The 21,269-nt window shown below is 38.7% G+C and overlaps 1 protein-coding gene across 3 annotated transcripts in view; it reads right to left on the bottom strand.

The window, feature by feature from the left end:
- Window positions 1-438: 438 nt before the first annotated feature.
- The window catches only part of ZNF800 (zinc finger protein 800), a 55,238-nt gene continuing 34,407 nt past the window's right edge, over window positions 439-21,269 (bottom strand). Inside the window, exon 6 of one of the 3 annotated variants that reach the window (XM_028489791.2) lies at window positions 439-4,276. In XM_028489791.2, coding sequence (XP_028345592.1) covers window positions 4,090-4,276 — 187 coding nt within the window. In that variant the 3' untranslated portion in view covers window positions 439-4,089. The other 2 variants (XM_028489795.2, XM_028489792.2) reach the window with 2 other exon arrangements.

The raw sequence follows: 21,269 nt of genomic DNA, 5'->3' as shown, positions 1-21,269 counted from the left end.
ATAATTAACAAGAAATATGCAGGACCTACAAAATTACTGAAAAATATATAGGAAGCCTTCAATAACCTTGACATGTGACAAGTTCCTGAATGGGAAAATTATTATTACAAAGATGGCAATTTCCCCCCAATTAATCTATAATGTTAAAGCAATTCTAAACAAAATGCCAATTTCTTATGGAAACTGGCCAAACTATAACTAAAGTTTACCTGGAAGAATAAATGCACAAATATAGCTGAAAACATTTTGAAAAAGAAGAGTAATGTTTACCCCATAAAAAAGTTAATCACACAATAAAGCAAATTATAAAATGACAATAATTAAAACAACATGGTTCAGTAATAGAGAAGGATACCAAAACAAAACAAAACAAATAAACAAATAACTAATAAAGCCAGAAACCACTCCAAGTATATGTAAGAATTTAATTTTTGATAAATGTGGAATTTTTAAAACAGTGGAAGAGGGGCTTTTTCAGTAAGTGATGATGTAACAACTAAATAAATATTTAGAGCCTTAGTCACATCTATATCAAAAATAAATTCCATTTGGAGTAAAGATTTAAATCTAAAAAAATTAAAAGAAAAAAAACATAGACAACTATTCATATAACATTGAGCTGGAAGAAGACTTTTTCAAACATATCACCAAAAGTAGAAATCATGAAAGAAAAGATAGATTCATCTAAATAAAAAATGTAATATTTCTATATATCAAAGACATCATGAATTAAATTGGCACATATATGACAAGGGGCAAAATATCTGCAGCAAATGGAATAAACAAATTATTAGTGGTTAGTGGTTTTAATATATAAAGAGTTCTTACAAATCAATAAAAAGTGAACTCCCAACAGAAAAATGAGCAAATGTGTTCATTTAGTCCTTTAACAGATATTTATTGTTCACCTAATATGTGCTAGGTATTGTGCTAGGGGCTAGGAATACAATGTGGGAGAACCTAGACATCCAGACACAGTCTCTTTCATTCATTCCAGTATGGGAAACACAGACATAAAAAGTAAATAAACAAATAAATAATGTTACAAATTGAGATAAGGAATTCAAAGAAACAAAAAAGTGAGATAGCAAATAGGAGGAGAGAGGTGAGGACTATTTGCAAACAATGCCCTGGGCAGGCCTTTTATAAGATGTTGTATTTAAGAAGTTATCTAAAGGGTTGTGATTGGGGAGAGGATAGCCCAGGAGAGAAGCTTAAGCAAAGATAACAGCATTTACTAAGCCCCTGAGGTGCAGAAAAGATCTTGGCATGTTGGAGGAACCAGTGTGGCTACATCATGGTGAGCAATAAAGAGAGGAGCATAGATAGGTTTGGAGAGATAGGTAGGGATCAGATTGTGCAGAACTCTGTGAGTCACAGTAAAGGGTTTAGATTTTATCTTACAATTTACTCAATTCAATTTAGGAGTAAGGTCACTGTTGCAACTCTGTGAAGAATGTATTGAAGTGGGTCATGGGTCAAGAGTGGAAGCAGAGAAAACAGGTAGGCTGGCTGTCATAATAATCAGGTGAGAAAAAATAGTGATTAGAAGTAAGTGTTGGCATTGAAGATGGAAAGAAGCAGACAGATTAAAGATTTATTTGGGGGACCAAATGGATATATTATGCCAGTCTATCTGATGTAGGGGAGAGATGAAAGGAATCTAGGATGATGCGTAGGTTTCTGGCTTGAGCAATTGGTTGTATGGTGGTACTCTTTACTGTAATAGGGAAGATGTGGTAAACAGGTTTGGGGTAAGAATGAGGAATTCGATTTTGGCCATGTTAAGTTTGAAAGATCTGAGTCATTCAAAGGAAGATATCAAGCAAGCAATTAGATATGTGAGTCTAAACCTTAGAGGAAAGGTCAAAGTGGGAAACATAAATTTGTAACTCATTAGCATAAAGCCAGTACTTAAATCCATGGAAATGGAAAAGATCCTCCTGGGAAAGCACATAGAAAGAAAAGAGGGACCCAATGGAGGTGAAAAACCTTAACTTTTCAAAGTTAGGCGGGAGATAGAGCATAACATTAGGAGTGAACAGTGAAGCAGGAAGAAAACCTGGACAGAATAGTGTCTTGGCTATGAAGAGATAATCTTTAAAGAAGCAGGAAGTGGTCAAGGTGAGGACAGGAAAGTATCCTTTTGGATAGGGTAATATGGAACTGCCTGGTGACTGTGAAATGGGCACTTTCGGTAGTGGTGGTGGGGAAGTCACATTGTGAATTGAAAAGTGAATAGACGATTAGAAAATGAAGACAATCTATAAGGATAACTCCATAAAGAAGTCTGGTTATGAAGGACAGCTGAGAAATGGCTAATAGATGGAAAAGATGTGCACAAGGGAAGCTTTGGTTAAGATGGAGAACACTGGAGCATGTTTGCAGGCTGATGAGAACGATCCATTCAAGACACAGATTAATAATGCAGAAGAAAAGGGAAAAGCTAAGGAGAAAAGTCCATGAAAAGGCAGGAAGGGTTGGGATCCAGAGCACAAGAGGAGGGGCTGGACTTTGCAACTTCCTCCATAGTCGCAAAAAGGAAGTTGGTGGTTGCCGAGCTAGCTGGGTTGCGGGTGGAGGGGTCTTGTGCTGGGAAGATGAAGTTTGTATGTAACGTCTTCTATTTTCCAAGGGAAATTTAAAGTAAACAGGGAGGAGGGGATCAGAAAATTTGAGGATAGTTGAAAAGGTATAAACAGTCATTTTAGAAGTGGGAAACTAAGACTACAGTAGGAACAATAGCACCAATCTGAGGTTTGAGATAATGGATTCAAAGTAAAACTAGCTGACTGTGTTGTGTGATTTTTCTTAAAGAAAATGTCCAATTGTCCCAGTCAGGCCAGTGGAAGGAGATGGTAAGGTTCATCTGGAGTGGGGATTTTACCAGGAAAGTAAACTGGAAGAAATTGAGGCTCAAGACTACTGAGGGCACTGTATTTCAAGGATAGTAACAGTGAGGGATCACGGGATCTAGGCTAGACAAGAAAGGAAGTGAATCCAAAACACAGGCTGATAAATAGTGGAAAAATGAGGTTAATGAATTAGCTGTCAGTGAACAAGGGATCCAGGAGGATAGGAAGATGGTAATCAGAGTGGAATGTCTGATAATGTGTTAGCTCAGGTCCTCCTAGAAGCAGACACCAAGGCAGGGTTCAACTTAGAAGAGTTTTATTGAGGGCACATCTGTGTAGGACAAAGGGAAGGAATCAGGAGCAGGGCGGGGTCTTCATATCATAATTCAAGTCTGGCACCTAGGAAAGGAGAGGGGATTGGGCAAGAAGAGCCTTAGACTGCATGCAGCACGGTTCTAAGAAAGTTTCAGCCAGGCTGCTGAGGAGTCCCCATGCCCAAGTTGCTCGTGAGAGGAGTCCTGGCGTCTCACTAATACCCCGACTGTGCTCAGTCACGGACTAAGAGTAGCCCAGGAGACGCACCGGCCTCAGCGCAAACCCAGTTGAGGATGCCCTGGGACGGCAGTCTAGAACGTGGGAGCAAGGGCTGCTTCCGAAGGAAAGAAATGGTCACTGGGGAGGAAGTTACAAGGACTGGACTGGAGGTTGGAGTTCAAGTTTAACCACAGTTATGCGTCACACGACTCCAGAAAGTGCGGGTCACCAGTTTGCTGATGATGGGATTTGAGGTGAAGACTAAAGTGGGAGCTAGTCTTTGAAGAACTAATAATGAAAGAAGCTGACTAGGAACTTGACAAATTACGAGGAGGAGGGAAAGAGGATGGTATCGTCCAGTGGCAAGATTCTCAGAGAAGCCGGGATTGTGGCAGACGGGGTGAGGAAGTGCTGCTCAGCAAGTAGCAGCGACTAGCAGGGAGGCCTTCCTCCCCACCCGCCGGCCCTAAGGCACACGGTCCGCCTGAGGGGCTGCGTGGGACAGAGTTCGGTAAAGCGCGGAGGGACGGCAGGTCTGCGATGGCTGAGGACCCCAGGGAGATCGCCGACGACCGAGTGGACTTCGAGAGCTCTGGCGGATGTGGCGGGTCCGGCGGGGAGGAGAGGCGCGACGGGCGAGGCTTGAGGTACTGGGCTGTGCCGGGCCCGGCGGCGTCCGCCGGCGGCCGGGCGGCGGCGCTCACGGGGGCGCGGGCTTCCCCAGGCCGCGGGCGGCGTGCTGGCGCTCCCGGGCGGCGCCGCCGCGGAGCTTGGCGCGGCAGCTGGCGGCGGCCTGGCGCGTGGTGACGGCGCCCGCGGGAGGGCAGCGGCTCCCCGGGGCTGCCGGGCGCAGGGCGGCGGCGCTGCGGGGCGACGGCTTCCCGAGGCTTCGGCCCGCACGGGCGGCAGCGGTCCCCAGGGAGAGAGACAAAGACACGCCGGTTAGAAACGGGCCGAACGCGCCGGCGCCTCCCAGCTAATCAAGGAGCCGCCAACCCAAACTCGGCGCGATGCCATTTCCGCCCAACAGGTTGTCTGTCACGTAAACACAGGAGATAAACCTGTGTTGATCAGAGGAAAACAGCATCAAATTGAAGTGTCATTATACACGTTTTTAGCGATTTAGGGAAATGTACCAAAACCCTTAAATTTTTTAATACTCTTTGACCCAGAAATTCTAATTTTAGAGTTTTCCCTTAAGGAGTAATTATGAACACATGCAAAAATTTCATATGGGGTATTCACTGCAGTATCCGTAACAGCAAATAACAACAGGCAAAGAAAATGGGGAAAAAAAATTAAGGAGAAACCGGGAATATCCTATATCCAAAAATACGATTATAGTTTTTCTCTATAGTTGATACTAACCTGCTATTAAAATAATGCTGGGATATAACTATTCATATGGAAAGGTATACTAGATAGAATGAAAAAAATTAGGTTCATCCCCATTTGTAGTGGTGGGATGTGTGTATACTTTATGTGCGTACATGTGTATACACACACAACACACCACACATGTATAAAATAATGGAGAGAAACACTCCAAAATGTTAAGTGGTTATCTTCAGGTGATGAGGCTGCAGGTAATCTTTATTTATTTCCCAAATTGTATACAATTAGCATATCTTTATAATAAAAAATGCAAGTAACTTAATGAGGCATTTTAGTCCATTCTTATGTACCCATTCTAACTTTCTACCAATTCAAAATTATATTTTATATTGTGTAGCAAAGTGGTGGACATCAAAAGATTTTAAGAATGAATGAATTGGTCCACAGAAGTAGTTTATCTTCCTCAAAAGTTCTGAGTAAATCACAGTATTTCAGAGCAGTTTATGCTTTAAACGTTATGCAGTTAATCAAAACCACTGTCTTCTGTGAAGTTATACCTTATTTTATTCTATTAAGCATTTCTACTTCAGGAAGAAAAAAAAAAAAAAGCTTTCTGGGCTGCTAACGAACTAATTTGATTTGTAATCTCCACAGACTTGGGAACACAAAGTTTTCCGAAAAAAAATTACCATACTTTTGGAACAAATGTTTTAGATAATACCAATGTTTTCACAATGTATTCAATAATTTGCTCTTTAACTTGAAAGAACTTACTAGGAGCAAAACTAAAATACTGCAATAAACGAGAGTCTAAACTTTACATCTTGGTCTTCCAGTCATAACAAATTTAAATTTTTAGCACTCATTAATACCAAGGGAATCTGTTTTGCTAAACCTTGTTCCAGAAAGATGTGTACGATGACAATAAAATTATACTAATATAACGTAGGGATGGGATTCCAGGGCTTTGTCATTAAACTGATAGAAGATCCATTTAATACATAAGTTCCAATGATATTTTAAGCCAAAGTGACCTCAGAGTTGTCAGACTGATTTTCCTTAATGATGAGTAAATCCAAGCTTAGATGTTTATTGGAATGCTGCTTAAACAGATGATGACCTAATCAACCACACCATCCTGCAAGTTTCCTTCCCTCTGCAGGTACTGGATAAAATGATCATGTCTAGAGACATACCTGTAGTAAAAAAAATTATCAGAAATAAAATATACAAAAAGAACAAATCCTAAGTGGCCAAAACTTTGTGTTAACCAACTGCTCAAACAAAAAGTGTGCATGAGGTTTTTATAAAGCAGTGTCTCTCCAAAACCCTTATTTTACACCAAGTGATTTAACATAACAGTATTAAATGCAGATAAGACAGAAGAACATTTTTGGGGTGCTATCATCTAACTTTCATTTGGTGTATTGTGTCCATACAGCAATTTCAATTTAATTCAACATTTTTGAGTGCCTATTATGTCTCAGGCACTGTGCTCAGACACTAAGAACCAAAAAAAAGACATGAGATTCCTTCCTTTGAGAAGCTCTATCTAGAAAATTACCTTCAGATTATTCAGATAACTCCAACCCTAAGGCTAACCTGAATCCCTAAATCACGCTGCAGTCCTGCCAAAGCTTTCCTTCTCATATCCTTCAAATGAGCACTTTCTAATTTCCTGTCATTCCTTTGCTCAAATTCATCCAGAGCGTCCCATTGTCTCCACACTAGCAAAATTATTAGTTCTTAACCTTTTAGGGGAATCAAAGAATAGTCCGAGATTCTGCTTAGACATGGACTTTGTCCCCCAGAAGCATGCACAGAAATGCATACACCATATACTTTATTTCACTGCACTAGAAACTGATTTCTTCAACATAAGCAATATACAAAAATAAATATTTACAAAGAAAGGAATCCCTCCCTCACATTGTTATTTTTCATGAAAGAAAAATGGTGACTTCCTGAAAGAAATTTTAAAATTCTAACTGCTTAGTAGTAAATCTGAGATTTGGCTTGAGTTCAAATTGTAATATGGACTTTGACACAGCAACACATACATAATCTTTGATAATCAATTGTAACTTTTTCTCCATGGCAACAATTGTTGAAATCCTTGACTCACAAAGGTACACAGAACCAAAGCAGAATTTCATAGAATGCTTTGTCAGGTTAAGGTAGCCTGTGTGTGTACTAGAACACTAAATTCCTCTAAGGCTTTCAAGTTGAAGTCAAGTCACATTATTTCCTCTGCCTTCAAGTTCAATTAAGACCTCTGGAAAGGCAGCACATTTCTTTCTGTCTAGTAGAGAAAAACATCATGTTCTGTTCCCATTTCTTGGCAATACCTCTTGGAAAGGTGGTGACAGCTGCTGACATGGAAAGTAATGAGGCACAATGACATGTGGCTATCCCTCATCAAAGCAGGAAAACCATGATGTATGCCTGACATCACAGGTGTACATCTGACCTCAGAGTGCTATCATTTTTTTCCTGCCATCTGAATAATTATCAGAGAGAGAGGGAGAGATATTATTTTGAAGATATTGACAGCCTTTCCAGTTTCCAAAAAGAGTCCTAAAATGCAATTCTGTTGATGACACCAGAGAGCCCATGAAAACGTGAAGCTTGATGCACTGAGAGGCATCAATAGTGTCATCCAGTTGCATGATGAACGGAAATGGCATGGTGCCCATTTTTTTCCAACCCTGGAATGAATGATATTTGACAAACACTGCCTCAGTTCTCTTTCATGGGCCATATTTAAGAAACTTGGCGCCAAACTACTTGACTCTCCACTCCCCTAACATACACTATTATTTCCCACCTCTATGCTTTTGTTCTTGGCATTTCATCCATCTAAAAATATCTTCTCCCTCCTCTCATGTATTCAAACACTGCCCATCCCTCAAGACCCTCAGCCATTCTAATTAGCTTTCCCTGATTACTGCAATCTGAAATGATCTATCCATTTTTATGAACTCCCACAATGTTTACTATTTATGACTGTCCTCAAAGTGTGGTTATGAGGCCACCACCTTCAAAAATGCACCATAATCTGTATTTTTACAAACACCAGAAAGAGCTGTAGCAATTTCTCCACTGTTTTCCTAAACCTATTTTGCCATTCTTAAAAGAGTAACTTATCCCCAGATGGATGGAGAGAAGGCTGATAACAATGCTTATTGTTGCCCGAGTGACAGATCAACTCATCTCAATTATTCCTTTCTGTACTCACATTTTCACACAAGAAGTCTGATTTGTCAAGTGTGTGTTCACCAGATCGGTAATGCCATTGTTGACTGCTGAATTTACCACCATCATACCTCTACCCCTGGATTGTTCAATCATTGCCTCCCAGTTCCATGGCCACCGGCTATTCTAAGGATTCAGACCATTTTCAAAATAACTTTACACTCTACGAGAAAGAAGTTAAGCAGATTTGAAATTAAGGTAAGCTGATTAGATAGAAAGGCCTACAATCAACATCTACTCAAATAAGATATAAAATTACCTATATCCTAGAGCTGAGCAGTAACTTGAAGATGATCTCTTCCAACAAATTCACATTACAGATGGAAGAACTGTGGGGAATGGGGTATTTTGGAGCAAGAAACTTAAATTTTAAAAGTATCAAAATCTCAACAAAATGGTAGCAAAATCATGCAGAGCCAAAAGGGATTCAACATGAATGATAAATGCAATTGAGTTAAAAGAATAAGGAATTAAACAATGAAAATAACTCAAAATGTGAAAGATGAGATTGATCAGTCATCTAAAGAGATGGCCCTTTAAAAGACTGTCTTTGACATTACAAGTACCAAGGTAACCTGAACTTAACACCAGTTACATTTATTAATAGTAGTTATCATTTATTTACTGTATGCCAGGCATTGGGCTAAGTGTTTTACATACACTGGTGCAATTACACTCTAATGGGGAAAAAAAAATGTGCTAAAGGAGACAATCTATAGTACCTGTAAGAAAAGAAATCAAGAAATCAAAAGCTGGCCATCTGTCTGCATCCTGGTCTACTAGAAATGATTCTCTGAAAATTGATGAATATCTGGTCTGAGTGACAAGTGTATTCCTATGGGAAAGATGAATGTATCATACTACCAGAGCTTGCTGATACTGGTCACTAAGAGCTGATTCAATGCTCATCAAGAAACCTTCTCATTATAATTTAGTATATTTGCCTACTGGGAGAAAATACACTGAACCATAAACATGAGAAGCCAGTGTCCCTGATACATCTCATGACAAATTTAAAAAGTAGTATTGTGGTATTTATACACCAGTATCTATGAGGCTGGTTAGAGTGACACAGTCCTCAAGCACCTAGTCACCTTACTAGGTGAACCAGTAATGGCCCTAGATGAACCAATAGGGCCAGCCTTAGAAAGTAGTGACCATGTGAAAGTTACTTGTGAGGCCTAGCAGGGAGGCTAGCCTGCCCTCTGTCTTGCTGTTCACCATCTTCAAACTACAATGCCACGTGATTTCAAACACATGCACGCAAGGAAGAACCATTTAATTCGAAATGGGAATAATGGAAAATGGAGGAACAAGATATAGCGTTGTTTCTCCATGTTCCAGAGCACTATCTTGTGAATTTAGAGCTTAGTTTCTACAGCAGAGAAGGCTGAAGATTTGTGTGGTTTTTTTTTTTTTAGTTTGTTTGTTTGTTTATGGCACCAATAAGTAATTATTTCATTTATTAAAAGAATTAGTCACCTAAGGAAAAAAGAAAAAGTTCGAGTAGAACTTGGACATATAAACTTTTACCAAAGAATAAAGATTAAAACATTTCTCACGTCCACAAATATGCACGATACGCAGTTACTTAAGGGTTTTGTTTCTGTTTGGGGTGTTTTGTCAGTTTTTGTTTTCTGATACCTCTACAGGCGAGAGATCTATATAAATACAGCAAGCTCCTAACATGACTTATCACAATTCTTGACAAGACTTGAGTTCATGTCACATCAAGAATTCCAAAGTCAGAATGCAGTAAGAACTATTAAGACCCTGTGTGTCCAGGGTCAAGGATAACACACATAAAAGTTGCACTAATGCTATGAACCTCAAGGATACAATTTTATTTGTTCTACTACTGAATTTTAACTATTGTGATATTATGAAAATATACTTTTAGTCTGATTAACTTTTTTCCAAACAATAATAGAGTTATAATTAATACTATATTCAAACAGAATTACTCAGTAAATGATACATGGAGAAGTACTGTCATCTTTAGGGAGAATGCAGGATTACTAATTATGTAAAGTAAAATTCAAATATAAGTATTTGGCCTCTATGACTCTTATCATGGACATTTGGTATGGTCCACATTTTTTTTAATGGATTTGTCTTTTGTGATATAGTCTGGTCCAAAAGATCTAAAATCAAGCAGTTTTAATAGGCCCCATTAATCTCTGAAAAATAAAGCAATAATTGCATTGACAGAGAAGCTAGCCAAAATAAACCCTGAATGATCAAAATTAAGGGTATATTTTTATACAGATGACCATGAGTCATCTCAAGAAGATTAAAACACATAGTTAAAATCTGTTTTGAGAAACAAATGAAAAATATTTTCTGTGATTTGCATATGAGGTTGGGGATTAGAAAATAAACGTTTGTGGTTTAATATTTACAACACCACTGCTTAACACTGGCACTAAGATATTAAACTGCTTTGTACATACAAGTTTTTACACAAGTTTAAAAGTAAATGATTTCCCTGAAAATTTCACCTGCCATTTCTTTTTTATATATTCAAGAAAATATCCCAATCAGCTATTATTGGTAACTAGTAGTAATAATTATTATGTACATTTCACTTTAACATTTATCATAAAATAAATCCATGACCATGCTCTCTTTCTGAAAGAAATGTGAAATACCACATTATGTTGCACATGAGGTACTCAATACGATATGCTAGAAGCAAAGAATAATTTAACACTTCGTTCACATTAACAAAAACTGGTTGTCTAAATGATAGGTAGTAAAGTAAAATGGAAAGTTCATGGACCAAGGGATAAAAACATCTGTGTTCTACAATTTTCAGACATAATGTTAAAAAGTGAAAAAAAAAAACAAGGTACGGTATAGTATGCTACCATTTGCGTGAAGGGGAATATATACATTTATATGATTATATATACATAAAACAGATCTCAAAAGCCCAAGAAACTGGAAACTAACTCCTTAACTCTGGGGAAGAGAATGAGAAAACCAAGAGATGGGGTGGGAAGAAAACTTACCTTTCACAGTACATCTCTTTGTACTGTTTAATTTTGTTAACATGTACATGTTATTACCTACTAAAATAATCTTTAAGAGATAGCTGGTCTCTATTTCTGACTTCTTCACTGACCTTGTGCAATCACTTACCTCAATTTTCTCCATTTTAAAATGAGGTTATACTACATCTCTATAGTTCCCATCTACAATTCAACAGAATTTTGGCTCAAAAGAAGGTATATACAAAATGTATATACCAGATGGCTAAATAAAATAACTATAAGCCTTACTTTGCAGTGACTTACATACATGATGTTATAATTATTTATACTCTGCCTGTTCTCTTCCCACCAGGCTACAAAAGCAGCATAGTAAGCAAAAGAGTCTGGGAAGAAAATTCATGTTTGTGAACCTGATAATGTTTCTCTTCTTTGTTTTTATTCTGTATCAAAAGTAAAAAATCTGGTTAGTCCTGGGAGTTCCCTGATGGCCTAGTTGGTTAGGATTCCGGGCTTTCACTTCTGTGGCCTGGGTTCAATCCCTGGTTGGGGAAATGAGATCCCACAAGCCGCAGCCAATTAATAAATAAATAAATAAATAATAAATAAATAACCTGGCTAGTCCTCTTTATAAACACACACACACATACAAACTATTGCTTCTAAGATACAGACTCTCAAAACATATTTTGATACATGAGTAAATATTAAAAATAATTATAAAGAGGTAGAATCTTGTGGTAGAGTTTAAAAATGGATCCTGCTTAAGGAAAAAGTTGAAAAATCTCCTCTGTATTCCCCTAAAATTAGCCCAAGAACCTCCTAAAAATCATCCATAATCTTCATAAACACAAGATACTAGCAGATCAGGCAGGGTAGCCAAGGGTAGAGCAATAGAAGGTTTAGACCAGTAAAAACAGGACATGAAGAGGATACTGACATCTGGAGAACAGAAAATGGGGACAGCCCTGATGATCCATTCATTCATGACCTTACATGCTGTAGAGCAAAACCGTTAGTCTTGAGACTCAGAGGGCTTACAGTCTAATCACGGGGACACTGTAATTAAATAATAATGCATTAATAACACAAAGGATGAAAGTGAAAAAAACTGGTAAATGTGAGTTCATCAGAGGAAGAGGTCACCATGGGTTGGAGCTATCAAGAACAGATTCATAGAAGTAACAGCACTTTAAATCTGTGTGATAAGCAAAATGATGATGGTAGCATGGACAAAATAAAGTCAGCAAGGGGAATCAGTGCTGGTAGTAGGATGATAAATTTAGTTTTAGTTACAGTTTGATTTTAAATAGTAACTTGGCAAAAAAAATGTTAGAAATTATTTTTCAAATATTGGGTTGCCAAGTTTTCTTCATAGAATACTTCACAGGAGTGATGACATGCTAGAAATATATCAAAAGTGACTGAACAGGCTCAAATATAAGATTAATATGCATCTAGATACAACTTTTAATAGGGCAGGGCTCTGAAGTATGAGAAAATCATACCTATACAGGAGGCTTGGCAACCCTCTTCCAGTATTTTCTTGCAAGTACCTAGTATTATTTCCTATCACAACCTTCATACTCAAGAGTCAGCTCCACCCAAAATACAACAAAACGAGGAAATCAAGAGGTGCTGGTTCTACCTTTCCATTGATTAAGATTGTGAGTTGGGTCTGCTTGATGAAAGAGTACTGTGTGTTTTACTACAAGAAAAAAATGTCAAAAAAACTAAACTCTCTCTCAACGATCTAGTAACCTTGTGAAGCTAAAGGAATAATACAGAACCATGTAATAACTTTTGGCATATTCAAGGTATTATATACAGATACATATTCAAGGTATTATCTTATGAATAAAGAGTGTGCGTGTGTGTGTATGAGTGTATGTGTGTTGTTATTGGTAACATACTGATAAATCTTGTAAGAAATTTCTAAACAAAATTTATCTCTAAAATGTTGGCACAGGGCAAGAAAGAATATCAACAAATATAAAGGCTATTAAACAAAGTCCTCAGTGCAGAAAATATAAATTCTATAATTCTATTCTACCATTCATTTTTGTTACAATCCTTCAAACACCTAAATACACATATTACCTTTTTTTTATAGTAATCTCTTAGTGATTTACTGAGGTGAGAATGAGTATACAGAGGCTTGCTGCGGGGAGGGAAAAATCAATGTTTAGAAACAAATTTATTTAAAAAGGAAGATCTGAAATAGGTATTAGTTAAAAGTTTATGATTTAAAATAATTCTGTGCTATAGCAATGTGCCGTGTTATTTTGACATGGCTGTTAGGTTTATGCTGATGTCTACTGAGATTAAAGTTCAAATAACAAGAAAATGAAACCATTTTCAAAGCATTAAAACAGAAAACTTTAAAGTTTTTTTTCACATTTTACTATAGATTATAAGATTATAATAAAATGTTGTTTTATTATAGTTATCCTCTTCTCTTCTAGTTCAAGTCTGTCAGCATTTCTACTACTAACTTCCGTTTTAAGGTTCATAACTCATCCATAAAATCTGCTCTATTGAAACCTGACACACAGTCTCCTGGGAATTCTTCCCTTTAAAGGCAGATTTTAAAAGTTAATCAAGTTGGATAGCTTAAATGGCATACAGACCTACACTTTCAATATTAAATCATTGGTTTCGATCCCAAGCAGGACTGACTTCTTAAAAGTCATTCTGCATACCCTCCTAAGTATCCACTGGCCAGGGCAGGGTAAATAGGCTGCTTCATTTCAGTTCCAAGAAGACAGAAATCTCTACTTGAACTCTAGTGGTTAGCTAGATGGCAAGACCTAAAGTTTTATTGTTAGGTTCTCCATTCAGAAAGGAGGTAAAAAGCAAGAGAGAAACCAGTGCGGACCACAGGAACATACATGACAATGCAGGGCCTAGTTTTCACTTCATTGTTATTTTAAATATTCACCAGTCCAAATAGTGCAGCTTGGCAAAGTAAAATTACTGTAATTTATTTCAATAATCTGTTCAATGTTTAATAGCATATTTTTGCCCTCAGAATCTGGCTATGGATACTAAATTACTTAAGTTTATCATATCATATGTCAGATTCTATTAGTTTACCCAGATGGCTTCCTCCCAGTTTTCAGAAATAGTTTCTGCCTTAGTCAGAGACATAGGGACTAAGTCACAAACAACTCCTGGATAGACCAAAGCCATGGGAGTCAACAAACACATCTTCTTCAGTCCAAGAACACTGATTGTTTTATTTTTTAAAATACGATATTTCCCTTTTAAAGAAATAATCTTTTAAAATTAGGTCTTACAGATTTTTGAAAAAGCGCTCAAAATACAAGACGGATTAGTTCACATTGCCTAATACTATTACAATTTAATTATCTAGCACTTCTTAAAGTAGTATCAAATACATGCTATATTATAGATTTCATACATGGCAATGGAGGTGGGGACTGGCAGTGCGGAGGAGAACCGGTGCTAGCTAAACATCATTTCCCAAATGAAAAACTGAAATAGGAAGGCACTCACCTAAATTGTAAAATAAACCAAAAGAACGTGAGAATTAGTATGGTATGTTGACTCTATTCTTGCCAGTAATCTCTACTACATTTTCAACCACCACAGGTACACGAATGATCCCCAAATCTCCAGCCCCTGCGCAATCTCTCTCCTGACCTCTAGTCTGTATATCCTACTCATACTAAGCATCTCCAATATGATGTCCCACAAGCACCTCAAACTCAACATGTCTAAACTTTAATTCACATTTCCCCGGAAAAGTGTTCCTCCTCCTGTAATAAGCAAATTAATCCCTACCTTGAAAAATGGTACCACCTACCTGCCCAACCAGAAGGCCCAAACTAGACGCCATCTTCAACTCCACTTCAGAAATTCCACTTCTGAAATAATTAATAGTATCTGTATCCATCTCCATAGCCTCAGTGCCATTACCTAAAATTAGGTCCTTATCACTTCTTACTTAAATTTCTGAAACTGGCTTCTGTTTGATTTCCCCACCACAAATCTTACCCTTATCCCATCTCCAATTCAGTCTTCTCAATGCTATCAGATGCCCCTGGCTTAAAATCCTTCAACAGGGCTTCCCTGGTGGCACAGTGGTTGAGAGTCCACCTGCCGATGCAGGGGACACGGGTTCGTGCCCCGGTCCGGGAAAATCCCACATGCCGCGGAGTGGCTGGGCCCATGAGCCATGGCCGCTGAGCCTGGGCGTCCGGAGCCTGTGCTCCGCAATGGGAGAGGCCACAACAGTGAGAGGCCCGCGTACTGCAAAAAAAAAAAAAAAAAAAAAAAAAAAAAAAAAAATTCTTCAACAGCTACTGCTAATTTTGAAAATATGATTCAAACTACTCACTTGGTATATAAGACCTTTCTAGATTCAGCCATAATTCCTTCCCTTGGTCTACATGTGGTCTCATGTCCTCTGTACCTACCTGGAAAGTTTGTCTGCCTAGCTAACTCTTTCAAAACTCAACTTAAAAATGAATGAATGAATTATGAAAAGCCTTCACTAAACCCTCAGTGTGCCTTAATATTCCACTTCTGTGTATCCTTATAACATGTTCTTCTTTCACAGTATTTGAGAAAAGGAACTGCATTTCTTATCTCTGTAACCCTAGCACCTAACTAAGTGCCTCACACAAATCAGGAGCTCAAAATGTCTACTGAATGGATGAAGTGAGTCAACCTAAGACAGTGAAATCTCAAGAATATTGATGAAATTCTGACTTTTGAAACCTGAGCAGGCTCCACAGGGAGGGGGAGATTAATTTGCTTATTACTCACTGATCTGTTTCTAGATAATATTTTAAAATAATTTTTTCATTTTCCATTCAATAAAAGTTTGCTAAATTAAAATCTTTAATCTTTAAAAGGCAAATAAATTCCTCATGTCAAACAGAACTAGTCCTACAAGTAATAAACACATTAACTAACATGTGGTACAAAGGCCTGCATCACTCAAGAGGCTAAAAAGGAATCTGGGTTAAGTTAACTTAGCAAATACCTGTTTGCCTGCATGGCTAGGGTACCACCTATGTATTAACAACGGGTCAACAAATCTAGCTGCCACTACCCTACAGCCCCCAAATCAACTATAGTCACATCAGCATTAATGTGAGTGTGGGGTAATATAATTGTTGACTCTCATCCTTAGGGAAATAAATGCAAACGACAGAAGGGAGAAGCCCATTACTATTTCAGGAAGGCCGGAACTACAGACCAAGGTCTGTGAAAATGTAGGAAGATTCTAGGACCCCGTAACTTTTCTGCCTTTGCTATCTCCTGTTTTCCTATACTGATAAGCTACCTATTATCGATCCACTCATTCAACAAATATTTTTTAAGAACTACTATGTCCCAAGCATTGTGCTAGGCACAGGGTCTACATAACTCTCCCCAGTCTGTTACATAAATCTCTCCAGTGTGAAGACAGACATAAAACAAATCAATGCACAAATATAAACATAACTAAAAACTGTATTCGATGACAATATGGAAAGGAACATGAAACAGAACTATAAGGGAGACTACTCTAGATTGTCTTTAGAAGTGATATTTAAGCTCAGACCTGACAATGAGTAAGTTAGTCAAGCAATGAACCTACAGTAACAACAGATCTATGTTTTAGGAAGATAGTTCTGACAGCAGCATGGAAGACAGATTAGAGAGGAGGTCAGTTAACAGATTATTGCAGTAGTGTAAATATGAGATAGTCCTAACTAAACTACTAAAGGTGGAGATGGCAAGGAGGACCCAAATGTGAGAAACACTGAATTGCAGGATGAACAGGCATTGATCACTGATAAGGTAAAGAGTGTAAGAGAGAGAAAGAAGTCAAGGTATTTCCTAGGATTCTAATTAGCCTAGGTAACCAAGAAGGTAGGAGTGTGAATAATTGAAACAGGGAACACATAAAGGAGGAGCAAGTTTAAAAAGAAGGTAAGTTTGGCTTACTGAGTTTCCGTTGCTGGTAAGATATGGAGAAATATCCATGTGGAGATGTCTGACATGTAACTTTGAAAACAAATGGTCTAATAATCAGAATCACCAGGCTAGAAAATAGGTCTGGGGTCATCTTCACAGAAGTAATAAGTGATGCTTTAGGAGTGGAGGAATCAGTAAGAGTATTAAAAAAAGAAAAGAAAAAGGAGAAAGGAAACTCTGATCATATTTAAATGCCTAGAAACAAAATAAAAGTCAGTGGCAAGAGAGAAAGGATCAGAGTTCACAGGACCATCAGTTCAAGAAATATTTATCAACATCCACCATGTTCCAGGTACTGTGCTAGATGCTAGGGGTATAAAGAAAAGACAGGAGTTCTCAAGATGCTTACAGACTATGCGGAGAGACACAAATAGATAAATTCAATATAGTTATAGATGGGGCACTACAGAAACACACAAGGGGGAAACCCAGCCAAACCTAGGAGATCAAGAAATACTCACTGGAGAAGATAGTGTCTGATCTAAGGCTCTAAAATTAAGTAAAATCATGCAAAGAAAATTGGTAAGGACAAACCAGACGAAATCAAGAGAATGCTCCTGGACTTTTGGAATGCTGAACAGGATAACAGGTTATAGAAAAGAACTGGAAGAAGCTGAGAGGCTAAAGTGATTTAAATTGGAAAGAAGAGAGTTATTCTTAGAGAAAATAAGAGAACCAGAAGATGAAAAAAGTAGACAAGAGGTTTTGGTAGAAGTTTACAGAAGATTCTGGAGGAAATGTTACAGAAGGGAGATTGAGGGAAGCTGCCAAGCTGTATGAGGATCTGGGAAGAGACGGGTAAAGAGAACTTGTATGAAGCTTGCTGAGCTTAACCTAATTGTACCTTTCTATCTCCTTAGAAATTTCTGTAAAATAGTAAAAAGTTCATTATTTTCCAAAGATCTGGAAGCTTGTCTGTTTCTTTTGGATGCAATACCATGCTGAGACCAGCCCAAAGTGACCCAGTTACAAGTAACCATGAAAATCTTGGAAAGGTACATTTTTATAAGCATTAATGGTCGTAGAGAGTTCAAGCATGATGGGAAGCAAGAAGGCACTAGATTTAGCATTTCTGTGGTTACTGATGGCCTTCAAGTGAACTCTCAATAGAAATGTAGGCGTAGGGAAAAACTATATGGTTCACATGTGAATGGTATAGGCATGGCTCAGTATTGTTCATTCATTCAACAAATATCTATTGAATGCCTACCATGTACCAGGAACTATCCTAGGCCCTGAGGAATTAATGGTGACCAAGGCACAGGTCTCCTAAGAGCTTAACGGAGAAAGGAGACAACAAAATAGACAATTACAGTATAGTGAAATTAGTGCTAAAGCACAGTATGATGAGAGGACATGAAGTTTGACAGTGAAAGAAAGGAGGAACAGATGGCAGTAACTAGACTGAAGGTAGTCTGGAGGGGAAGTTTACTTTTTGGCTGAAAGGAGTTTGAGCACGTTTGTAGGCTGAGGGGAGAAGTTTGTGGAAAGGGAGACAGAGATGAGGAGGAGGAAGGAGAGGACTGTTGGAGGAAGGTCTGAGGAAGAAGACTGGCAACCGTAGAAGTGCTGGACTTGGACTTCTTCCTTCAAAGAACCAAAGAAGGAACCGAAGACAAAATAACTGTGATGCAGAAGGGGAGCATAAAGAAATGTCTTCTACCTTTTGTCATGATATAGGCAAGGCTGCCTCTTATCAAGGAAGCAAAACAGGACTGGAGGCTTTAAGAGCAGTGTAAAAGTTCTGAAGTAGCAATGTGAGAACTGGATAAATGAAATAACTAATTCTAATTCCTAAGATTACACAAATGACAGAAGAGGCAATCAACAATTATATGCTTAGTTTGTTTAGATCTGGGAGTGGAATATAAAAGTGAAATGTGAGCTGCATTTCATAGAAGTGAATAGTGATGAATTAAACAAAGCTAAGACTGAAAAGAAAAAACCAATTATCAAAAAAAATCACAGGGCTTCCCTGGTGGCGCAGTGGTTGAGAGTCCACCTGCCGATGCAGGGGACACGGGTTCGTGCCCCGGTCTGGGAAGATCCCACATGCCACGGAGCAGCTAGGCCCATGAGTCATGGCCGCTGAGCCTGCACGTCCGGAGCCTGTGCTCCACAACAGGAGAGGCCACAACAGTGAGAGGCCTGTGTGCCACAAAAAAAAAAAAAAATGTACACCCATACAGTGTATAACTGATTATGGATTATTTATCAAGGTATATAGTCAATACAGCACTCCCATGAATTTGAACCCGTCACCACTACTTAGTAGCAATGGTGGAAGGTAGGAGGCTCAAATTAAAAAGTCAGGAAACAGAAGCCATCAGCAATAGAAACGAAGAGGAATTCACAGGTAGAGAAGCTATATAGATTAGAAGATGAGGTAATGGGAAAAGAAGCTTAAAAGCAAAGACATATTGTGGATTAATATAAGCCTGAAGATAACTGATGTAATGTTGCTGCTTTCCTTTCCTTCTTTCCACATTCTCCTAGCTGTTTTATGCCAGGTACATTGTGAGGCATTAGTGATACAAAGAGAAGACATAATTCTTGCTTATAAACTCAGAATATGTTCTTGTACCCATAGCCTAATTTTTACAAAAAATAAATCATAATAAAACTGAAAGCTCGGGCTTCCCTGGTGGCGCAGTGGTTGAGAATCCGCCTGCCGATGCAGGGGACACGGGTTCGTGCGCCGGTCCGGGAAGATCCCACATGCCGCGGAGCGGCTGGGCCCGTGAGCCATGGCCACCGAGCCTGCGCATCCGGAGCCTGTGCTCCGCAACGGGAGAGGCCACAACAGCGAGAGGCCCACGTACCACCAAAAAAAAAAAAAACTGAAAGCTGTTCTGAGTTTTGCTACTCAAGACTATGCATTGGGGCTTCCCTGGTGGCGCAGTGGTTGAGAATCCGCCTGCTGATGCAGGGGACATGGGTTCGTGCCCCGGTCCGGGAAGATCCCACATGCCGTGGAGCGGCTGGGCCTGTGAGCCGTGGCCGCTGAGCCTGTGCGTCCGGAGCCTGTGCTCCGCAACGGGAGAGGCCACAACAGTGAGAGGCCCGCGTACCACACACAAAAAAAACAAAAAAAAACCAAACAACAACAAAAAAAGACTATGCATTGTTCTGTAAGACATTAATCACAAGGAAGCACAATTACATCATAAAAAGTTCAACAAATTCTTGAATAATTAGCAAAAGGTGCTGCCAAAAACGGCAGCAGGTTAAGTACCCATAAAATAATATGTTCTAACTTAATAAACTGCTGTCCATCTTGGCTTTATCACAGACGTTACATCTGACTTTTCCTTAAATGGCTGGATTAATACCAACAAAAAGGCAACGAACATCAAATGGCAAAGCAAGATAACCAGAAACTATTTGGCAAGTGCCAGAAAGTATTTTGGCAGCAAACTGATAGCAATTTTAGTGATCCCTGTAACAATATTAATACATATTTATTGAGCTCTTGAACCAGGCATTGTGCTAAGTATATTACATACAATATATCATTAAACTTTTATAAATTCCCACAATAAACCTACCTATACCACATTTTCTAATACCGTCATTATACAGACAAGAAAATTGAAGCTTAGAAAAACTAAGTAACTTGTCCAACCTACACAGTTAGTAAGTAAAGGAGCCAGGACTTGAACGCAGGTATGCATGATTCTTAAAAATCCATGCTTTAACCACTGTGTGATTCTGTTTTCCCAGAAGAATGGAATGGTGCCAGACACATGATGAACACTCAATAGTGCCTGTCATTGAAGGAATGAGACGATATAAAGCAGCTACTGCAGAGTAAGCCCAAATGCGGAAAATACAAGAAGAGCAGAAGCAACACTTTAAGGATTCACTAAATCACCAACTCAAATTATGCAGCATAATTGTGGGTGTCTGGAAAATCACAGCAACTGACAGAATGGCCTAATATGCTGTGACAGGAAATGTAATGGCTCTTTTTGAGTGAAAACTTCAGGCTGTCTATGAATCTACAAAGCCAAAGATGGAAACAGCACCAGGCAGTTCAGAAAAGGAACTGCAGGTGCTGATTAGAAAACTCTTCCCCACATTTTCTCAGTATGGAAAGGATTGTTGGTGCTGCACTGACCAACAGTCAAGCCCACAGGTTACCTTTAATTCTATCACCTTTAAAATGAAAGAAAATGATGTGTACTGGAAAGATTAGTACATTCTAGAACTATCCAGATCCCTCTTTTAAAAGACTGGCGGGCTTCCCTGGTGGCGCAGTGGTTGAGAGTCCGCCTGCCGATGCAGGGGACACGGGTTCGTG

Source organism: Physeter macrocephalus, chromosome 5 (assembly GCF_002837175.3).
Source record: "Physeter macrocephalus isolate SW-GA chromosome 5, ASM283717v5, whole genome shotgun sequence".
Lineage (NCBI taxonomy): Eukaryota > Metazoa > Chordata > Mammalia > Artiodactyla > Physeteridae > Physeter > Physeter macrocephalus.
The sequence above is the reverse complement of the archived record's forward strand: the minus strand, read 5'-3'. Positions and strand labels throughout refer to the sequence as shown.